Genomic DNA, 18097 nt, shown 5'->3' on the forward strand with positions numbered 1-18097 from the left:
ATGGATTGCCTTGTTTGTGTTTTTCTTAATGTGTACTCTACATGTAAGTATTCAAACTATGTTCTATGTGGTAACACGTACATCCAGCATGGTGATAAAACAAGAGGCAGCCAAAGATAGTAAATGTTGCACCTTGGCATGGCAGTCTAAGGCCTGAAGCCGTAAGCTACGTGACTTCATCCACCCAAGTGCAGTTGGGACTCTGAAGTTTGCTACCTGGAATGCCTCATTGCTGTTATGAAATGGTATTCATGAATTATTAACTTCAGACGAGTAAGTAACCCACACACTGACACGTAATTTCTTGACAGTGATTCAAACAAACTTAAACTGCATCAAGAACTCCAAAGTTAATTCCAAATATCACATCTGCATCTATACTAGCACACACAGGGCAGGTTCCTGCCAGCCTTCCATAGCTCAGGTTAATACACTAGCTGCTCTTGTTACATGGTAACTGAAAATCTGAAATAGTCCAGTGCAGTAAAACACATACACTTGTGCATAAGCAAATAAATGCAGACGGCATTTGGCTGGACACACATACATACTGACCTCAACACAATGACTATATTCCCAGAAAGGATATTTACTTCTTACCTGTAACTCAGTTATACCGATAAATGTTTCTCTCAATGATCACATCCAGTATATTTGATGGATTTATCTGAACATTGGTTTCAAATAGAATGGATAATTTAACATCTTGTCAAGATATAACAATATCTTGTTATATTATGCCTAATAATATAACTGAAAGTGAAAAACAGATTACAGATATGTTGACTTTTACAACAATAAAGCTTTTTTTCTTTTAAATCACTCCAATAGTGATAATAGGTATTAAAAAAAAAATCTCAGCACTACCTGTTAGTGCAAAGTACGCAAATGTATCTGTACCGAGCAGATAGGAATCTCACATATACACCAACATGCTGCAGTTCCTTCAGAGTTAGAAATTCTGAATTCGCCTTTCATCAGTCAGTGCAGTAAGGATAATTTTGCAGCTTTCACTTGCAGAATGGTTTGCAGATTTTTCAGTTAAGGTTCATCTGTTAGGCTGGATCCTTCATTAAAGACATCCAGGCTCCAAAGAACCATTCCCACATACCCAACAGACTGGTCTCTGGATGAGGTGTTAGAATCTGTAACTGCAGGTAACTCGTAACAGGTGAATAACCTCTTCCAAAACTTATGTCCTGGCTTTTCATCCAGCTACACCGGTGTAAGCAAAGTTACTGTTACCTGTTATTGGATTTTCCATATGCAACATCACGATTGGGCCCAGAGCTAGAATTAAAGCATCAGTCATTCTCTTGAACGTGTATCAGCCAGCAACATACACAATGAACAGATAAGAAAAAACAGTTAAGAAAAAAGGGGGTCATATAAGGAAGACAAATTTTAAAGGAAGGAAAGATTGCAGAGTACTTTCCCAAATTTTCAAAGACTTCCGTGTACTTGCTCAATTGATATAAAAATAGCTATGGAAAATCTGTACCATTATTTATCAATGGTGGTGACTATAGTGTTTTAAATTACAGTTGTGGTACTATCTTAATATAACTACCACATAACAAGTTAAAGTGAATGAATATCACCCATCCCTGCCCATACACACACGTGTGCATACCAGCACACACATGGGGTGGACCTGAAATGCAGAAGTCTCAGTAGCAAACCTCATTGTCCTGCTACACCTCTCTAAAAACAAGTCTGGTGTACAGTTGTATACTGGCCCATTTTACTGGCTGCTCAGACACATATGCATGCACACATACACATTTAGGCATGGAAAAGTCCTGAAGACAAGTTATTTCCAAACTGAAGATCTGACCTTATAAATTCCTAGGTCTAAGTCCAAGCACTTCCACCAACATCTCCAACATCAGAGATCAGTGCTTTAATCTATGAAAGTGTTGTTTAAATAAAATCTTCCTTATTTGATCTATAAAAACACTCTACCTACACATAAGATGTACGAATGTGTGTTTGATAAATACAAAAAAGTTTACAGTGGAAGACAGGAAGAATTAAAACAACAAAAAACTTAAACAGTTTTACTTGAAAAGACTCAGGGTGCCAACCCCTTTCTTGACAGAAAAGCTCTATGACTTAAATGAGATCTTTAAATATTTTTCTGCATTTACTGGTCTACCCACATCAGTTCTCTAACACTAAAGTTAGAAATCTCATCTACATGCAGATAATAGGATTTGTAATGGGAAGAAGAATGCAAAAACATGGAAGACTGTCCCACTTTGTAGAGAGCATAAAAATAACAATTTTTTTCTCTTTGCTTCAAGGATGGCATCTGTGTCTGTTGATCTGTAGTTCAAAGGATTCCAGGTTGGTAAAATAAAGTTGTCAGTACACTCCATGTGCGCACATGTATCTCCAAAAATAACTTTCTTGATCAAAATGAACTTTTCCAACTGAAATTCATTCACAATCAATCCTCGGAAAGAAGCTTGTATGCTTTTTCACGACTGGAAGGATATCACAGTGTTGATTTTATATACAAAGTAGGACCTATTCCAGTATACTCGAGTAAAATAGTTCACATAAGGAGAATAGTTCATTTTAATTTCATGACAAAATCGTCCATATTTTGAGGAGGCATAACTGTCGCCTTCCTCACAAACCACCTGCCAGAAAAGAAGAAGATCTAATTAAAATACAAAGATAAGGGGTTACAGAACGTAATTCTGTACATTTAATTTACTTCTGTATTCTGTACATTTCATTTACAATAGACTTAATTTCCATACTGTATAATTCCAATAAATGGAAAACATACTCCCAAATAACTTAACCATCTAAAACAGCCTTTGTGAACAAATATCTTTGTCAGGATAGCAGACATTAAAATGAGTGTACTTTATTTGTGTAATAAAGAACAATGTCAGTGGAAATTATCCACATACCCCATTTGCCCAGTACTTCAAACCTGACCTACACATAGGGAAGAAAATTCCCAGTAACCTTTCCCAGGCCAAGTAAATTTGACATACCTAGTCAGACTGAAGACACACACATGTATTGCCCTATAAATTCCAAACAATTGACTCAGAAGCAATTTGCATGTGCCTTTTAGCACCTGCTATCTGATATACTTGAAGAAATCCCTTCTCTGCTCCTTCTGATGGCACAAGCTGACATGGGTTTAAAAAAGGTAGTAGGGCAAATTCATGGAGAAAAACCTATTGGTGGCTACCTAACACGAAGGTATTTTTCCTGAGCTACAGTCCTTCAGCAACATACTGCTGGAAAACCTCTCTGTCCTGACTTATCAACAATCATATGCTCTCAGACAGTGCCAGAAACAAGGTATCAGACTAGGACTACGGGACATAGTCCAAGCTAGAAAGTAACATGTACTTCTTAAACACAGCAGTTCGTAAAACACATCCACAGACCTGTCAACAGCATGACAGCTTGTCCACTGTCTCACTTACTCTGGGAATGAGTAAATGCTGCAGTCTCCAACTACATATGCAGTAGCTTTCACTGGTTTGGAAAGTCTTGATAATTTTTCAATACGACTTAAGACCATTTTTGTTAGCAAGCAAACCCAGAGTTTTGTTTCAAAGCTTCCTGAGACAACACACTATATGAAGTTTCAAGAATAAGCCATGTAAACTTTCTGAAAAAACACTTTATTCCTGTTGGCCATTCCAGTACTTTTTCCTCCAACTGGCATTTTTAGCATCCAACCCAGGACAGACTCAGGCCCAGACATGAAGCATAAATGATGTTCATTACTAGCCAACCACTGATTTTAAAAAAATACTGAACACTCAGTTGTCTACATTTAAATCTATATACCAGTTGGTTTGCTACAGATTTAGACAACAGACATTCAGCAGAACAGATTTTAACTGAAACTCTTGCCGTGAACCTTCTTTTCCCGTTTTTAATCTCTCTACTATAAATAGGACAACCCTTGTCACTTTGACAATCCTAATTACAGAAAACAGTAAATGTCCGGTTTTGTGTACGGACAGTGTTGTGGGTGGCATTTATCAAAGACAGGCTCCTTGAACTGGATACTATGTTTTTGTCCACCTCCTTTGATTGAAACGATCATAACAAGCAACAGCTGCTCTGAAAAGTACTGGGAAGTGTTCCTTAGGATGAACTGCTGGATAACTGGGTGTTCGGAATTAAAGGAGGAAGAAATTAATTCTGATACATGAATCAAACAATATCTTAAAAACCTGGCAGTAAAACTGTCCAGCTGAAGTTAAGATGAGATCAGGATTATGTGCGAGAGAAGTATGCAGGAAGCATGGAGATGAGAGATGCAGGAATATGAGGGAATGGAATTCTGAAATTGTGGTTAATTGTTCTGGCTTACATCCTAAGTGTGAAGAGGGAATAGGAACTTACTCATGCAAAAACAGATCTGGGAAGAAACAGAGATAACACGTGCCAATTATCAATTATGAAGGTTATTCATACACACTGTTATGGTATGGTATATTCGTTACAACGTGGAATAAACATAGCATCTGTGATTTTAGCAGCAAGGCAAAGAAAGAAAAAGGACATACTTCAGGAATGATAAAAAAGTGAACAGAAAAAACAAAGGCAATATCCTCCATAGATAAACTGGCCAGGAAACGTACAAGTTTGTAGGGGAAATTAAAGAGTAATCCACTAAAAACATATCAGGCCTGTAATTACTTCCCATAAATGAAAGCAGCTACAGAAATGAAATGCTTGCATTACGAGTTATTTTGAGACATGTAAAATTGTACATGTAGAGCTTGTAAAATACCTAACACATATGAACAGCTTGAATTTTTCCCCAAGAAGGGAACATAAGACTATATACAAGAAACATATGTATCCTTTCCATTAAAAAAACAAAAAGCATTCAAACCAAGGATTAGTTTTGTATCATTAATACACAAACTGTAATGTTAAACAGATATTTAAGTTCTTAGTCAGGAAACCAACTAAATTAAGATAACCTGTGATTCTCAGAAATAATTGGTGACTCTCTCTCCCCTGTTGACCTAAGAATAAGCAACCAAATCCTAAATTAGTTTAGGGCCGCTCCTTCCTTTATAAAATCAAAACTTTTGTTGGATTCCCAGGAAGCAGATGAACAAGTGGTAATGAGATCATGTTATAAACCCCACCTCACTCCCTACTTCAGCAGCAAGAGCAGCACTATCAGCATTTGGAACAGACACAGCATGGCAATGACTGAAGTAGCATTCCTGAATATCTTCATAAGTCTACAGCTTGTTCAGCCAACCTTTCTACCAGCTGTGGCTTAAACTATCTATTGGGGTGCTAACCTATCTGCAAGGGTGAACTGAACAGACTTGTAGCCTGCTCAGTACCAAACAGGCTGCACTGAACTGAATGGTCCTTGTCCCAGGTGGAGTTTTAGAAGAATGGAGTTTATCCATTTCAAAATTTCATCTTTAAAGCTAGTAAAGAATTGCCTCTGAAGCAGAGGTTTTACGCTTTTGTAATAACCAGGTGTTACAGTCTTAAACATTTATATATAAATGGTATTTAATGATTGGTAGAAAAGCAGAACAGCTAGATACTAACATATTAGGAGGGATTAGGGCAGTTAAAGATTAGTATGGGGTAGGATTACAGGTGTACAAGAAACAGACAACCCAAAACCTAATTGATCATTTCTGAAATTTATGAGTCTTTGTCTACATGTCAACTGCAATTAGGAAAATAAGATCAGCATTATAAGAATATTTTTAGATTAATTATTTATGCATTCAAACACGAATTTTTTCTTACTGTTACTTACATGACCATTAGCAATATCCAATAGATCTTTAACTCTACATCCTCTTACAGGTCCCACTTCATTGCAAATTGAATCTTCAATAATCAGAAAATTGGCTTTGTAAGACGTGAGTATCTTATAAATATCCTCTGCTGACCTCTTTGAATAGATCTGATAAATCTATAAATTAAGAGAACATATTCAGGCAATGCAAAAATCAGTGAAAAATTAAATACTTGGGGCTCACAGTACTTGGAATGCCACTCCCATGTAGTGGCAAATAATTTGCATTGTCTGATGGCCTGGGGGGCACAGAAGAGCTATGCAAATGCATGTGTCATGAGGAATGTTACAAGGTCATCTTCTCTGTAGCATTAACATTTATAGTACTCCCACACATTTCAATCAGGCACTTCAGTATTACATGATGGAACATGTAATGGAACATGATGGAAATCACTGATGATACACACATCTTTATGGAGCTGGATACTCACATTTTCATTTCTTTTTAGAAGATCATCATCATTATATAAAGGCAAGCTCGACACCATCCATCCGGTACAAAGCTTAATCACACCCATTAACTGTGGGCTGCCTGCAAACACAGCAGCCACAGGAGCCTGTCGTCTGAAAAAAAACCCAATGTTTTTAATTTTAAACATGGTGAAAATCTTTTAAGGTGCTATGACATGAACTGGAGTGCATGAAGATATAATTAGGAGTCCAACTACAATTGGTGTTAACGCTGCAGTGGCAGTAGTTTCCTTGCCAGGAAAAGCTCAGACCTGCAGCAGTATGGAGTTTGCAAGGAAGGTCTCTTGCGGAGGCAGGGGATTGTGGCCGTTCTCCTCCCCACCCTGCAATCCATGGAGCACCATTCAGAGTGGTCCTGGAATGAATCCAGCTATTGCTTTTCTGAATGGTTGCTGACTTGTGACAAAACAAGCTTGGGAGGGAGGGCAGGTAGAAGGAGAAAGAACACAATATTATCTTGTAAAGGAAAGATTTGTGATTATATTAATTTGATCGCTAGAACCATCTATTTCATCATCTAAGAGTAAATACTGTCACGATACAGAATAACATCTACAGTAATTATGTTTCTGCATTTGGTTTCGTCATTTGAGCATTTGTATTCCCGCATTAGTGAAAGAAAACAGTTACTGTCACACTTTATTAGAGACTTCAGGCAACTTTTCCTGTGGAGAAAACTCAAATTTATTTTATCATAGAGAAATTTTTTAAAAAATATACTATAATAATGACATTCAATTAAAATTCCAATATGGGTATCTAGGTAAGTCCTTAAGAAAAATATCCTTATTTTCATTAAAAATATGAACAGCTGCTACAAATAAGAGTAGTTGAATTGCTCTTAGCTGAGTGAGTCTCAATGCAATTCACCATGATTAATTATGTACTTGAAGTGTAATACATGCAGACTAATGTGAAAGCCATTAGGTACTTGGCATTATTCCACTTGCTGCCTTGAAGAGCTACAGCAGTGACAAACAACATACGCTACTATTAACAGAAAGTAGAAAACGTCTGGAACACCATAATTACCAGCCTTGTCTTTTCTGAAGATGAACACGTTGACATTAAAGACTACATAAATACAGAAAACAATATTCTAAAAAATATATATATATAGTTAAAGGTAAGCAAGTTATCTGAGCACATAGGATATAACTTTCAGAGAAGTGCAGTTCCTAATGACATAGTTCAAAGTTAGAATAAATGAGGCCTGAATCCAGTTCTGAAACGTTTCGTGAGAAGAAAAACACACCTGTGAAAATAGCCTGACTCAGTTTTAACTATGCATATGGCTCAGTATGAACTATGTAACATAGGCCAGTATTTGCTATGCCCTGCCCAACCAGTCAGATAAGAACATCTCCAGTCTCCTGGTCAAATGGGGAGTTTAAATCACACTGCATGTTTCTTGACTGAAGTCTCTAAATCCTCACATTCTGGCATTTCATTTACTGACTCAAACACACACAAAAATGAGTGTTTCTGTCCCCTGAGGAATTATGATCAACACGAATCCTCTGATCTACTGAGAAGTTAGCAGGCAGAGAACCAAGTACTAAGATGTCCACCTTCATCTGGAAATTAGGTCTAATAATAATATTAAACATGATTTGCTTGCATGTTTCAGAATCTTTACCTCCTGTAATCAATGATAAATTCTTGGTTCTTTCCATGGGAATAAAGTCAAACTTTAAATACACATTTCTCCTCTCATCTCTCCCTACATCATGTAATGACCTGGCAAGAGAAAACTCAAGATTCATAGAGGTAGCTTCACAAAATGCTGAGATAAAAACACCCTGTCATAAAGAAGTAAAATAGAAATGTAGGACTTCATACTTACTTTATCCATGTCATGAGTTCTACTGTATCGGGATCATAGAATTCTTGTAGTTCAGAAAGCTCTGTCATTATCCTAGGGAAAAACTGATGGAAATATATTTTTGGTTACTTACAGTTAAAAAAATTAAAAAGATCAACCAAAAAAAAAACCCCAAAACCCAACAAAAACCCCCACAAAATCCAAACCCACAGCTATGTGGTAATAACATTCATAAACTTTAACTGGCCTTAAATGCATCAACACCACAGTGCAGGTTTTGGCATGCAAATACATGCAAATAAGGGCACCGAACCAATAAGTTGACAAATCTCTCATGGTAAACCTGTTAGAGCAGGTGAGGGGTTGGACTGATGTGACTTGATGGAAGGGTGCTGTGCAAGTGGGAAAGGAGAAGAAATTTCCAGGAAGAGCATTATGTGGGTATTCTGACTTCCCTCTGACTTTTACTTCAGTTACCGCAGTGAAAGAAAGTACACTATACTGTATGAAGTAGGATATCTCAGATTATATTCTTGAAAAACATTTTGGGAAAAGGAAGGATTCTGGGAAGTCAGAGAGAATGCCAACTCCTTGAGACCAGCCCAGACTGCAAGCCTGCCCCACAGCTTCCCTGGTCTGGCAGGTTTGGGGGTGAAGGAACAACAGGTCCTTTGGTAAGATAGGCAATTTTAGAATCATAGAAGCATTTAGGCTGGAAAGGACCTTTAAGATCATTGAATCAAATCATAAACCTAGCACTGCCAGGTCTACCTCTAAGCTATATCCCTAAGTGTCACATCTACATGTCTTAAATACCTCCACAGATGGTGACTTAACCACTTCCATGGGCAGCCTGTTCCGATGCCTGACAACACTTTCATGAAGAAATTTTTCCTAATATCCAATCTAAACTTCCTTCAGCACAACTTGAGGCCACCTTCTCTTGTCTTATCACTTGTAATTCGGGAGAAGAGACGAATATGTTCCACGCTACAACCTCCTTTCACTAGTTGTAGACAGTGATAAGTTCCCCCTCAGCCTCCTTTTCTCCAGGCTAAACAGCCACAGTTCCCTCAGCTGCTCCTCATCAGACTTGTGCTCCAGACCCTTCATCAGCTTTGTTGCCCTTCTCTGAACTCTCTCCAGCACCTCAGTGTCTTTCCTGTAGTGAGGCGCCCAAACTTGAACACAGGATTCAAGCTGCAGCCTCACCAGGGCTGAGTACAGAAGGATGTACTAGTTCTGCTGGCCACACTATTCCTGATACAAGCCAGGATGCTGTTGGCCTTTTTGGCCACCTGGTCACACTGCTGGCTCATGTTCAGCCATTTTGTAACTCCTAGAGCCATTTTGAACATTTATCTGAAGATGACTAGAAGCTGGCCAGCCTTGAGGGGCTGGAGCATGTTCATGCTGTTGTAACAACCAAGTGAAAGGTACTGGATGCAGCTCTTTTTGAAAAGGATAAAGTTTAGAGGTTATGCCACATTAAAGGAGCAGCTTACTTTGAGACAGTGACAGTGGACAGACAGATGGAAATGGGAGCCTGCTTTTAACTGAGGAGCTTCCCCCACCACCTGGACAATCCAGCTGTCAAGTGATAGCAGTGTACAAGCAGACATGTTAGGACAGCACAAGAACAGCTGCCATATGTTTGGATCAGGGCAGAAAGCCGTAGCAGTGTTGTTACACATAATGCCTGAACTGTCACCAGAAGGGACAACGACAACAGAAAGAGGAACCACTACTGCCACCCCAAGGAGAACCAGCTTTGGTCATCCATCAGAGCCCTTGAAAAATCTAGTTAGGTGAGGGACTGCACCAGGTTGAGCCAGAAGGCAGCCAAGCAGAAAGATGCTGAGATGTACACTGAGCCGTTTATAGCCACAGTAGCAGATTAAAACCCTCAATGCATTTGCACTGTCCATTTACTATTAATCAAAGTTTCCAAGCTCAGGGATGAGTTATAAATGTGGAGAGCAAACGGTTCACCTCTGCTTAAATTCTGCAATGGATGAAGCCCTCTAGAGTTCAAAACCCCACACTGCTTATATTAAAAAATAATCTGGAAAACAATTATTTGGTCAACTAAACTAGTTCCCTCTACTGTGATATATTTTGTAACTCTTTTGAGCAACTGTACTTTTTTTTTTTTTTCAGGGGAATACCTATTCTTTGGCAGAAATGTGTAAAGAGTCAGATTGCATTGCAACTAAAATTTATCTTATAAGATAGATGTTACAAAAATCTATTAAAATACTGTTGGTCAAAACTGGCTTTTATATTTGCATGCTTTTTCAAAAAATAATGATTTGAGTTCTTATAAAACTACTCTATTTTGAGGCTATGTCAGTACAGCAGAGGCTTATACTTTATGGGATATTTCTTATATTTTTTGTGCTTACAGAAGTTAAAAAAAAATAAAATTCCAAATATCCCAGTCTGTCTGTGACTTGCAATAAAGAGCTAAGTATTTATTTTAAACACTGAAACATATGTAGCTTTTTTCCCTGTATTGTAGTATATACACACCTCTGAGCAGTGCTCTGCACAAAGCGTTTAACTCCATTATAATTTGATGAGAGTTTTTCAAACAGATTATTTGTGTATGGCCTCCCATAATTTTACCTCCATCTAACCTCATTCCCACTCAGTAAAACTAAGATTAGGGCAACACAGTTTTGAGTACCTTGAGTTTTTATTTGGCAGTATATTCTTTGCTGAGTCAGTTTACATATCCAAAGCACAACAGCTGAATATAATAGGCTTCATTTAAATTTAAACATTTCTTAATCATAATAAGTGATTGTTAACAAATTAAATTGTCAAATGCCTCATGCTGAAAAATGTAAACAGTTCTGCTTAAAAAACCAAAATATTTTCAGTGGATGACAGCTTTTATTTCATCATATAGTCAAGTATATTTATTTCCTCATCATTTTGACTCATATTGTGCCTACATATAAAACAAAAATCACAGAAGTACTTTTCTTACCTCTTTCCACAAGCTGAATCCAATTATTGTGGGAACTGCCATGCTCAGAGTAAGAGCCTAGAAAAAACATGTTTAGAAGAAATAGATTATGGACCGTTCTCCAACCTTGGACTCTCTGTTGATTCTGTTTATACAGTAGGCTACTTTTATGCCTGAAGCTGAAAATTTGTGGGTTTGTATCAGCCAAGAACTCTCGGCAAACAAGAATTTTGCCTAATTTAGCATGAAAGAACTTGTTTGACCCATGATAACTTCACCGTCAATCTTAGGGATAGTTAATTACTACTCAAGTAACAATGATGCAATGTGCACATGATGTAGGGAACAGAAGAAAATTAAGTACCTCACATACAAACGCAGTAAGATAATCTGAGAAAGGAATTAAAGTATGAAACAAGCATTTCAAACCCCTGATCTTGTTGATGCTTATGTTCAGATTAGCAATATTGATATGCAAATCCCAGAAACTCATTCTTCAGCACATCATCATTCTAGCTGATATAAGTTTTGCTTTGCAAAAAGGAGAAAATAGCTCATGTGGTACAGGAAACATTTGGTACAGGAAACATTTGGTAAGGAATGTACACAACGCATTCTCTTGATAATAAGCTATTAAAACATCTACTGTGTTAACAGTAAAAAAGCAGGTGTATATAGCAGAAAGCATGAGGTATATAATGTGTTTACCATGTACATGAACATTGTTACTCCTTTATCAGAAGAACACTGTTAATGTTTCAGATGTAAAAATTTTTTTCCTATAAGCCTCTTGAAATTAAGGTAATGTTCTATCCTTATTTTATTAATAAAACAAATGCACAAAGCTGCTAAAAACTGCACAAGCAACTCTTGGCATATTAAGAATAAAGCTCAGGTTGGAGTGGGGGAGTTGTTTGCACTGTAGCTCATCTTTAGTCACACCACTTCCCTGTAATGGACACACATGAACAAATCTTATGCAAAGTAATTCCATTTACCATTTCTTATGAAACAGCTTGACTCTCAGAAATTAAATACACCTAACTACCACATTTTTAGCCTAATTTCCTAATGAAACAAGGCCTACATCAATGCTTGCCTACATGTCTGCACTTTTTCTCCTGCACTCCTCCTAAAAAGTTCATGACCTTGGCCAATCTCAACAGGACAGAGAGCTTTAGGTCTCAAAGATTTGTTAAAAGAAGTTAAAAAGATGAGTGAAAGAGAGAGAGACAAATACAGCTCTGATTCTTATGAAGAAAGGCTGGAGTGTGAACAAAATATTATTGTACCACCTACCAGAGAACATGTGAAAGTGTGATATTAAGAAGAACCAGAAAAAGCAGACTATATGATACCCACTGCTCGCAGAACTACATGTTCTTTTAATGGTTTTTTTAATATATTTTAGGTAGTAGTTTGAAAAGTTACATGCTTGCTATCTGTAATTCACAAGACACTGGCAACAGCAACTCACCAGCAACATCGGATGCACAGCTTTCAGTCGAAGCCACTTGAAAAGCGTCATCCAAAGTTCAGGAGAACACACACCAAACGCAGCAAGTGTGCAAACATAAGGTGTCCATAGATATTTCATTCTGAAAAACATTGCAATAACTTAGTTGGGACCCTGCATGCCTCTGTATTCAAGCTATTTATAAAAATATTCAGATTTTTTTTTCTTATGTTAAATAGTCTGGATGTTCAAGTAATCTGAGATCAAATCTGATGGCACTGAAGGGCAAACCAATGAAATCTCTAGCAGAAGAGCAGGCACCTGATTATCTGCTGCGAGATGTAGGAGCAAGATCCAAGGTCAAAGATGACAAAATCCTTCACAGAGTTCAGGGGAGGATGAAAGGAAAACAAAGAGACTAGTAAAGTCACTTGGCTGTTGCGGTTTTCCAGCCAAGCAAGGATAAAAAGCAGCTATTCAGCAAAGCTGTACAGACACTGTACTATAAGGGAGTTCCTGAAGAAAGGAAAGGAAAATATTTAATAAACAATTTATGATTTGCTGGTATTGTCTGCCTCTTAAGGATAGACAAGTCAAGTCAAGACAACCACATAGTAACACAACAGTCTGCTCACTTTAAGAATTTGTGAATATTCAGATTTTAGGGTGATAAGCATAATACAAACACACAAGGCTGCCACCTTCAAGCTGATTTAGCTGAGAGCCAAGATTAGAACAATAATGTCTTCCAAACATTAGCTTCTGTAGCTTTAAGGACTAACACAATAACTTTTAGAATAGTTTTGCTATTGATTTAACATGTCATGCAAAGGTATACTTGATAAGCAATCTTCTATGTCTCAGTATGCCAGAACATACCCTGTTCCTCAAAACACTATACAAGATCTTGCAAGAATACAATATTAAACAGCACAGTTCTACACTTAAATACCACAAAGAAAGTGATTAAAATTTGCTTCAATTACCATCTCAGATTCTGGCTGCATTAAAGCTTGGAAAATGTGTTAAAAAGACAAAGCACAATTCATCATGTACCTGTGTCCCACTTCTAGTCAAAATCATCTTTGCTCTCTCCCCCACTAACTCGTACCACTATTTGCCAAATATATTTCTGAAAATGGGTGAACTTCAAAGAGGTGAATGGTGTATCATGTCCAATTAGGAACTCACTATTGCTTTCAAAAGAGATACATCAAAATCAGACTTACCCTTCCAAACACATCGCTAGACAACCAAGTAAAATTGTGTGAATTACATGATAAACTATTTCTGGCCTCTCTCCAATGCGACCATCCTCAAGATTAACTGTCTCTTTCAGTGGTTCACCACTGTAGTTGGAGAAAATGAGACATCAACTTAATTCAGACATTATCTCAGGCAAAGGTGCCAATAAAAATACTTTAATGACCGTTAAGTCAGCAGTACACTGAAATCATTCTGTGCCATATGATACAATATTGTTGCACTGCTTATTTGTTTTTTGTACTTCATCAACGATCTATCAGTACCCACTCTCTCTCATTTTAGATCGTAACCTCTCTGGAGAAATGGCTGTGAATGAATACAATGGCATCACTGCCTATGACCATAAATGCTACTTTAAGGTAATTCAGCAATAAGAGACAGTCTAATTTAGGAGCATGCACACTCTGCAAACATTTAGAGGAAGCATGCTGTACACACATTCTAACTAAGTTTCTTCATATCATTAGCTTAGTGAAGAATTATGGAATCTGTAGGACAACAGATGTGTATAGAATGTGTACAGCATATTATGACAAAGTAAGGTAACAAAAACAGGTTTAAGTCACAGTTTTATAAATTTTAGTGATACATTACAAATAAAAATCGAAAGCAAAATCTTACAACAAATGTTTTTCTACAATAAGACAGCAAGGCAACAGATAACATTTTATTCAGCCATGATGTGATTTCAGGATACAACTTTATAATACACTTTTTCATGACAAATGAAAAAATATCTGAGATTATGAACTCTTTCAAAATTAAAAAAAAAAAAAAAGAGGGGGGAGGAGGTTTATTTTAATGCTTTTCTTTAAAAAGCTGTTGGACATATTGGAGTCGTTGCTCATTACAAAGTAGTAAATAGCTATTTCAACCACTAGCAACAAAATTGAAGTTTGTTTTGTTGTTTTGAATATACTATCATACATCCAACCTGACAACATTTTTATTTATAGCAGTATCATCCTTATCTATTAGGAGTCTTGTTCATTTTAAAAAATCTATTGATTTTTTTCTGCAGACAAATGAGAAATTTGCCCTAATACCTGAGCCATTCATTTTCTACCAGGAGGAGATAATTTCCTAGCCATTGAGTTCCAAAGACAAGTTACGCTAGGATCTAGTGCTCTATTCTTAGTCTGTAAACAGACAGCTCTCCCAAGGGAACTGTGAATCATCGTGAAACTAAAAATAATTGAGTCAGTTTTACTTCAGCTCTGTTCTGAACAGCAACGGCTGATGGACCTTATCACAGTAAACAACAGTTACAAAACCCCAAAAGCAAACCCAAAACAAACAACAACAAAACCCCAGGGAAGCACCAGAAATCTCAAATCCTCACAACTGCATCCATCTCATCCATCACAGTAGGTAAACTTGGGAAAAACAAACAAAACAAAAAAACCCCAAACAAACCAAAACCAACACAACAACAACAAACAAAACAAGTAACAAACAAAAAAACAAACCAAACAAACAAAACCCAAAACCCAACAAAACTAAATCCAAACCTCAAACAGAGAAACAAATTATCTAGCAACCATCAGATAACTTTGCTGTTGGAAAGGGAAAACTGACAAAGCATCTTTCTCCTTTGCAATGGGAAGAAACATATATCACAAAACATTACCCAGAGCTCTGTAGCAATTGCACCCATGGGGAAAAAATAAAACCAATGACAACTTCCTGTCTTGGCTGGACAGATGGTCAAGAAGCTCATCGCTAAAGGACTTCTTTTAGAAGCCTCTGGTGGGCCCTTCCACTGGTGCTTACACCCTGCAAACTCAATGGTGCAACAGATTTTGGAGCAGCAAACATCATGACCGTTCACTTAGACATTCACAAACCACTTATTTTTAACTTCTTATTTTTCAGTATAAGTTACTTACCAAATTCTCCTAAAAATGACCTGAGTTACAGAAAAAAGGCAGATAATGAATACAAAAATATAGAAAGGCAACAGTGATGACTGTGTTAGTCGCAAAAAAAAGTCTTGGGAGGGTGTCTGAAGAGATTCTTGACAAAGGAGCCAATTCATTGTAAAATTCCTAGTAAGGCAAAAACATCACATTAAAAACAATAACAATATGCCATAGATTAGGAAAAAAAAAACAGCACACAACCAATCACAGTTTAACCTATTCATATTATAAGAAACTATTTGAAATTCATCTTTGAAAAGTTATCTTTTTATCATTTGAAACCACTTTGCAAGTACTCTTTAGAGTAACTGTCAAAAGCTCATCTTCCAAAAAAGAATCTGTGATCTGAAGAGACCAGACTACAACTGTGTCATATCACAAAAACCCAACCTCCCATATAACTCCATTATGGGGACCACAAAGCACTTCATTGTCATAGTGGATTAAGATTTTGAAGATATTGATGCAAGGTATGCTTGTCCTCATTCCAAACGAGGAGATGAGGATGGTAAAGTGGTCGTACAAGATCATAAACCTGCCTGAGGCACTGCCAAGAATAGAATCCTTATTGCTGAAATTCTAGTTCTGTAGCCAAACCCATTCAGTCATTTTTCTTTCTCAACTAACAAGCAGAAAGATTATATAATCTGCCAAGAAGCACTATCAGTGTGTATTCTCGACTGGAATTGGTGCAGTACATGATGCCATGAATGCACTCATCTTATTTGTTTTGCTTTCCTCCCAAGGGAAAACCAGAGAACTGAACCACTTTCAGTTAGACAGAATTAAAGATTAACAGCCGGGCATGTCCAAACTGGCCTTAAAAGATAGATCTTGAAGCTTCTGTGCTGCAAACCATAATTCCAACCTACAGCTACACAATTTTCTAGATGTAGTTCCACCCAGTTTGTCTCAATCACTGGCTTCATTGCAGAGTTTGACAGCCTGGAAAGTAACATGTAGCAAGCTCCTAGGAAAAAAAAAAGTCCATAATACCTGGCAGCTGAATAAACTGAAATCCTGACCAGAAGCAGTCCTTTCTTTTCTTGCAAAACACTTACGAATGTGCGTGTATGTGTGTTAAACAATGCATCTTAGTCCATGTAACTACATCTTGTCTTTCAAAAATTCCCCAACAATTTCAATTATGTGTGATGTCATTTTACACTTCTTCCCCTGAAAGGCTACAAAGTAGTTTTTTAAGAGAGATGCAGTTCCCAGGAGAGAGTCTCAATTACTGCACAGAACTGCAAGTGTTGGCTTGGGTCCAGGAGGTGTCTCAGTCCTTATCAATACACCATTTTCAGTTTTCCAGAAAATCTGTAGCCATCACGTCTTCTTGTAGACCAACATTCAACTCTTTTACAGATGGAAACAGTTTCTTAGAATCACAACAGCTTCCTCTGACTTTTAAGTTGTTCCTTGTCCCAGTTTCTTCCAAAACATACAGGATATTTTGGGGGGGCTGTTATTCTTATAAAACTAAAGATACCTCCCACCAACCCTGTTTCAAGATACTATTGATAGCTCATTACTCTCTTCATAGCCCTGTCTTTCCCAGGCTATAAAATGTTAGTTCCACCACCTTTACTCTATTATCTTTGCTTTCAAGTCTTATTAGAAACACTAGACAGGGTATAGAAAGTTTTTACTCTTCAACATCAAAAGAAAACAAAAATCTACAAAATGCTTTCATCCTAAGGCATGAAAAATATTGAGGTGCCTAAGAAACCTCAAAATCCTAAGTAAATTCTGTATATGTCTTTTTTTTTAATTGAATCTTAAAAACAGGTGACAGATAGAAACTGCTTCCCTAACTCCTCTATAAAATTCTCACAAGCCACAGAAATTTTATACTTCTCAGAGCAGTTTCAGTTTGGTTATCTTAGAAGGTGTAAAGAGTTTAAGAACTTACTTAGTTGTGTTTAAGCCAAGTTTTACTTCAATGAACTTCAGCAAATGTTCATTTTCTTTATGGGGAACAAACATCTGAAAATTAATTTAGCAGAGAAAAATCTTATAAAGTGCTGGAAGCAGCTTTCACAGTCACTACATTCAGATGACAAAATGGCAGGGAACAATCAACTATTCCAGATTTAGGTAAAACTAACAAATTGGATTAGGTGTGCCAATTATGGTACTGCTATAATATTGTAAATCTTCACTTAAATGAACCTATATTTTGGGTTTCCTTGAGAATATCACTCGCTTAATTTCATTCACATACCCCAACAGGAAGGTAAGTGAAAAGCTGTCAACAAGTTGTCAAAAAACTACTGAGTGGTGTACAAAGGATCATGAAAAACAGACATAACTTACCCCCAAGCAAGCCAAAGAACATTGCATT

The 18097-nt window shown here is 37.1% G+C and overlaps 1 protein-coding gene across 1 annotated transcript in view; it reads right to left on the bottom strand.

Annotated features, from left to right (window-relative positions):
• Positions 1–2483: 2483 nt before the first annotated feature.
• Positions 2484–18097, bottom strand: part of DPY19L4 (dpy-19 like 4) — a gene marked incomplete at both ends in the record, with an annotated part of 28907 nt that continues 13293 nt past the window's right edge. Inside the window, 9 exons of the mRNA XM_080340075.1 lie at positions 2484–2648; positions 5792–5950; positions 6268–6400; positions 8154–8236; positions 11128–11184; positions 12584–12704; positions 13792–13911; positions 15718–15876; positions 17666–17739. Coding sequence (XP_080196201.1) covers positions 2484–2648; positions 5792–5950; positions 6268–6400; positions 8154–8236; positions 11128–11184; positions 12584–12704; positions 13792–13911; positions 15718–15876; positions 17666–17739 — 1071 coding nt within the window. The remainder of the gene's footprint in view (positions 2649–5791; positions 5951–6267; positions 6401–8153; positions 8237–11127; positions 11185–12583; positions 12705–13791; positions 13912–15717; positions 15877–17665; positions 17740–18097) is intronic.

This window comes from Nesoenas mayeri (assembly GCF_963082525.1).
Source record: "Nesoenas mayeri genome assembly, chromosome: 2".
In the NCBI taxonomy this organism is placed as follows: domain Eukaryota; kingdom Metazoa; phylum Chordata; class Aves; order Columbiformes; family Columbidae; genus Nesoenas; species Nesoenas mayeri.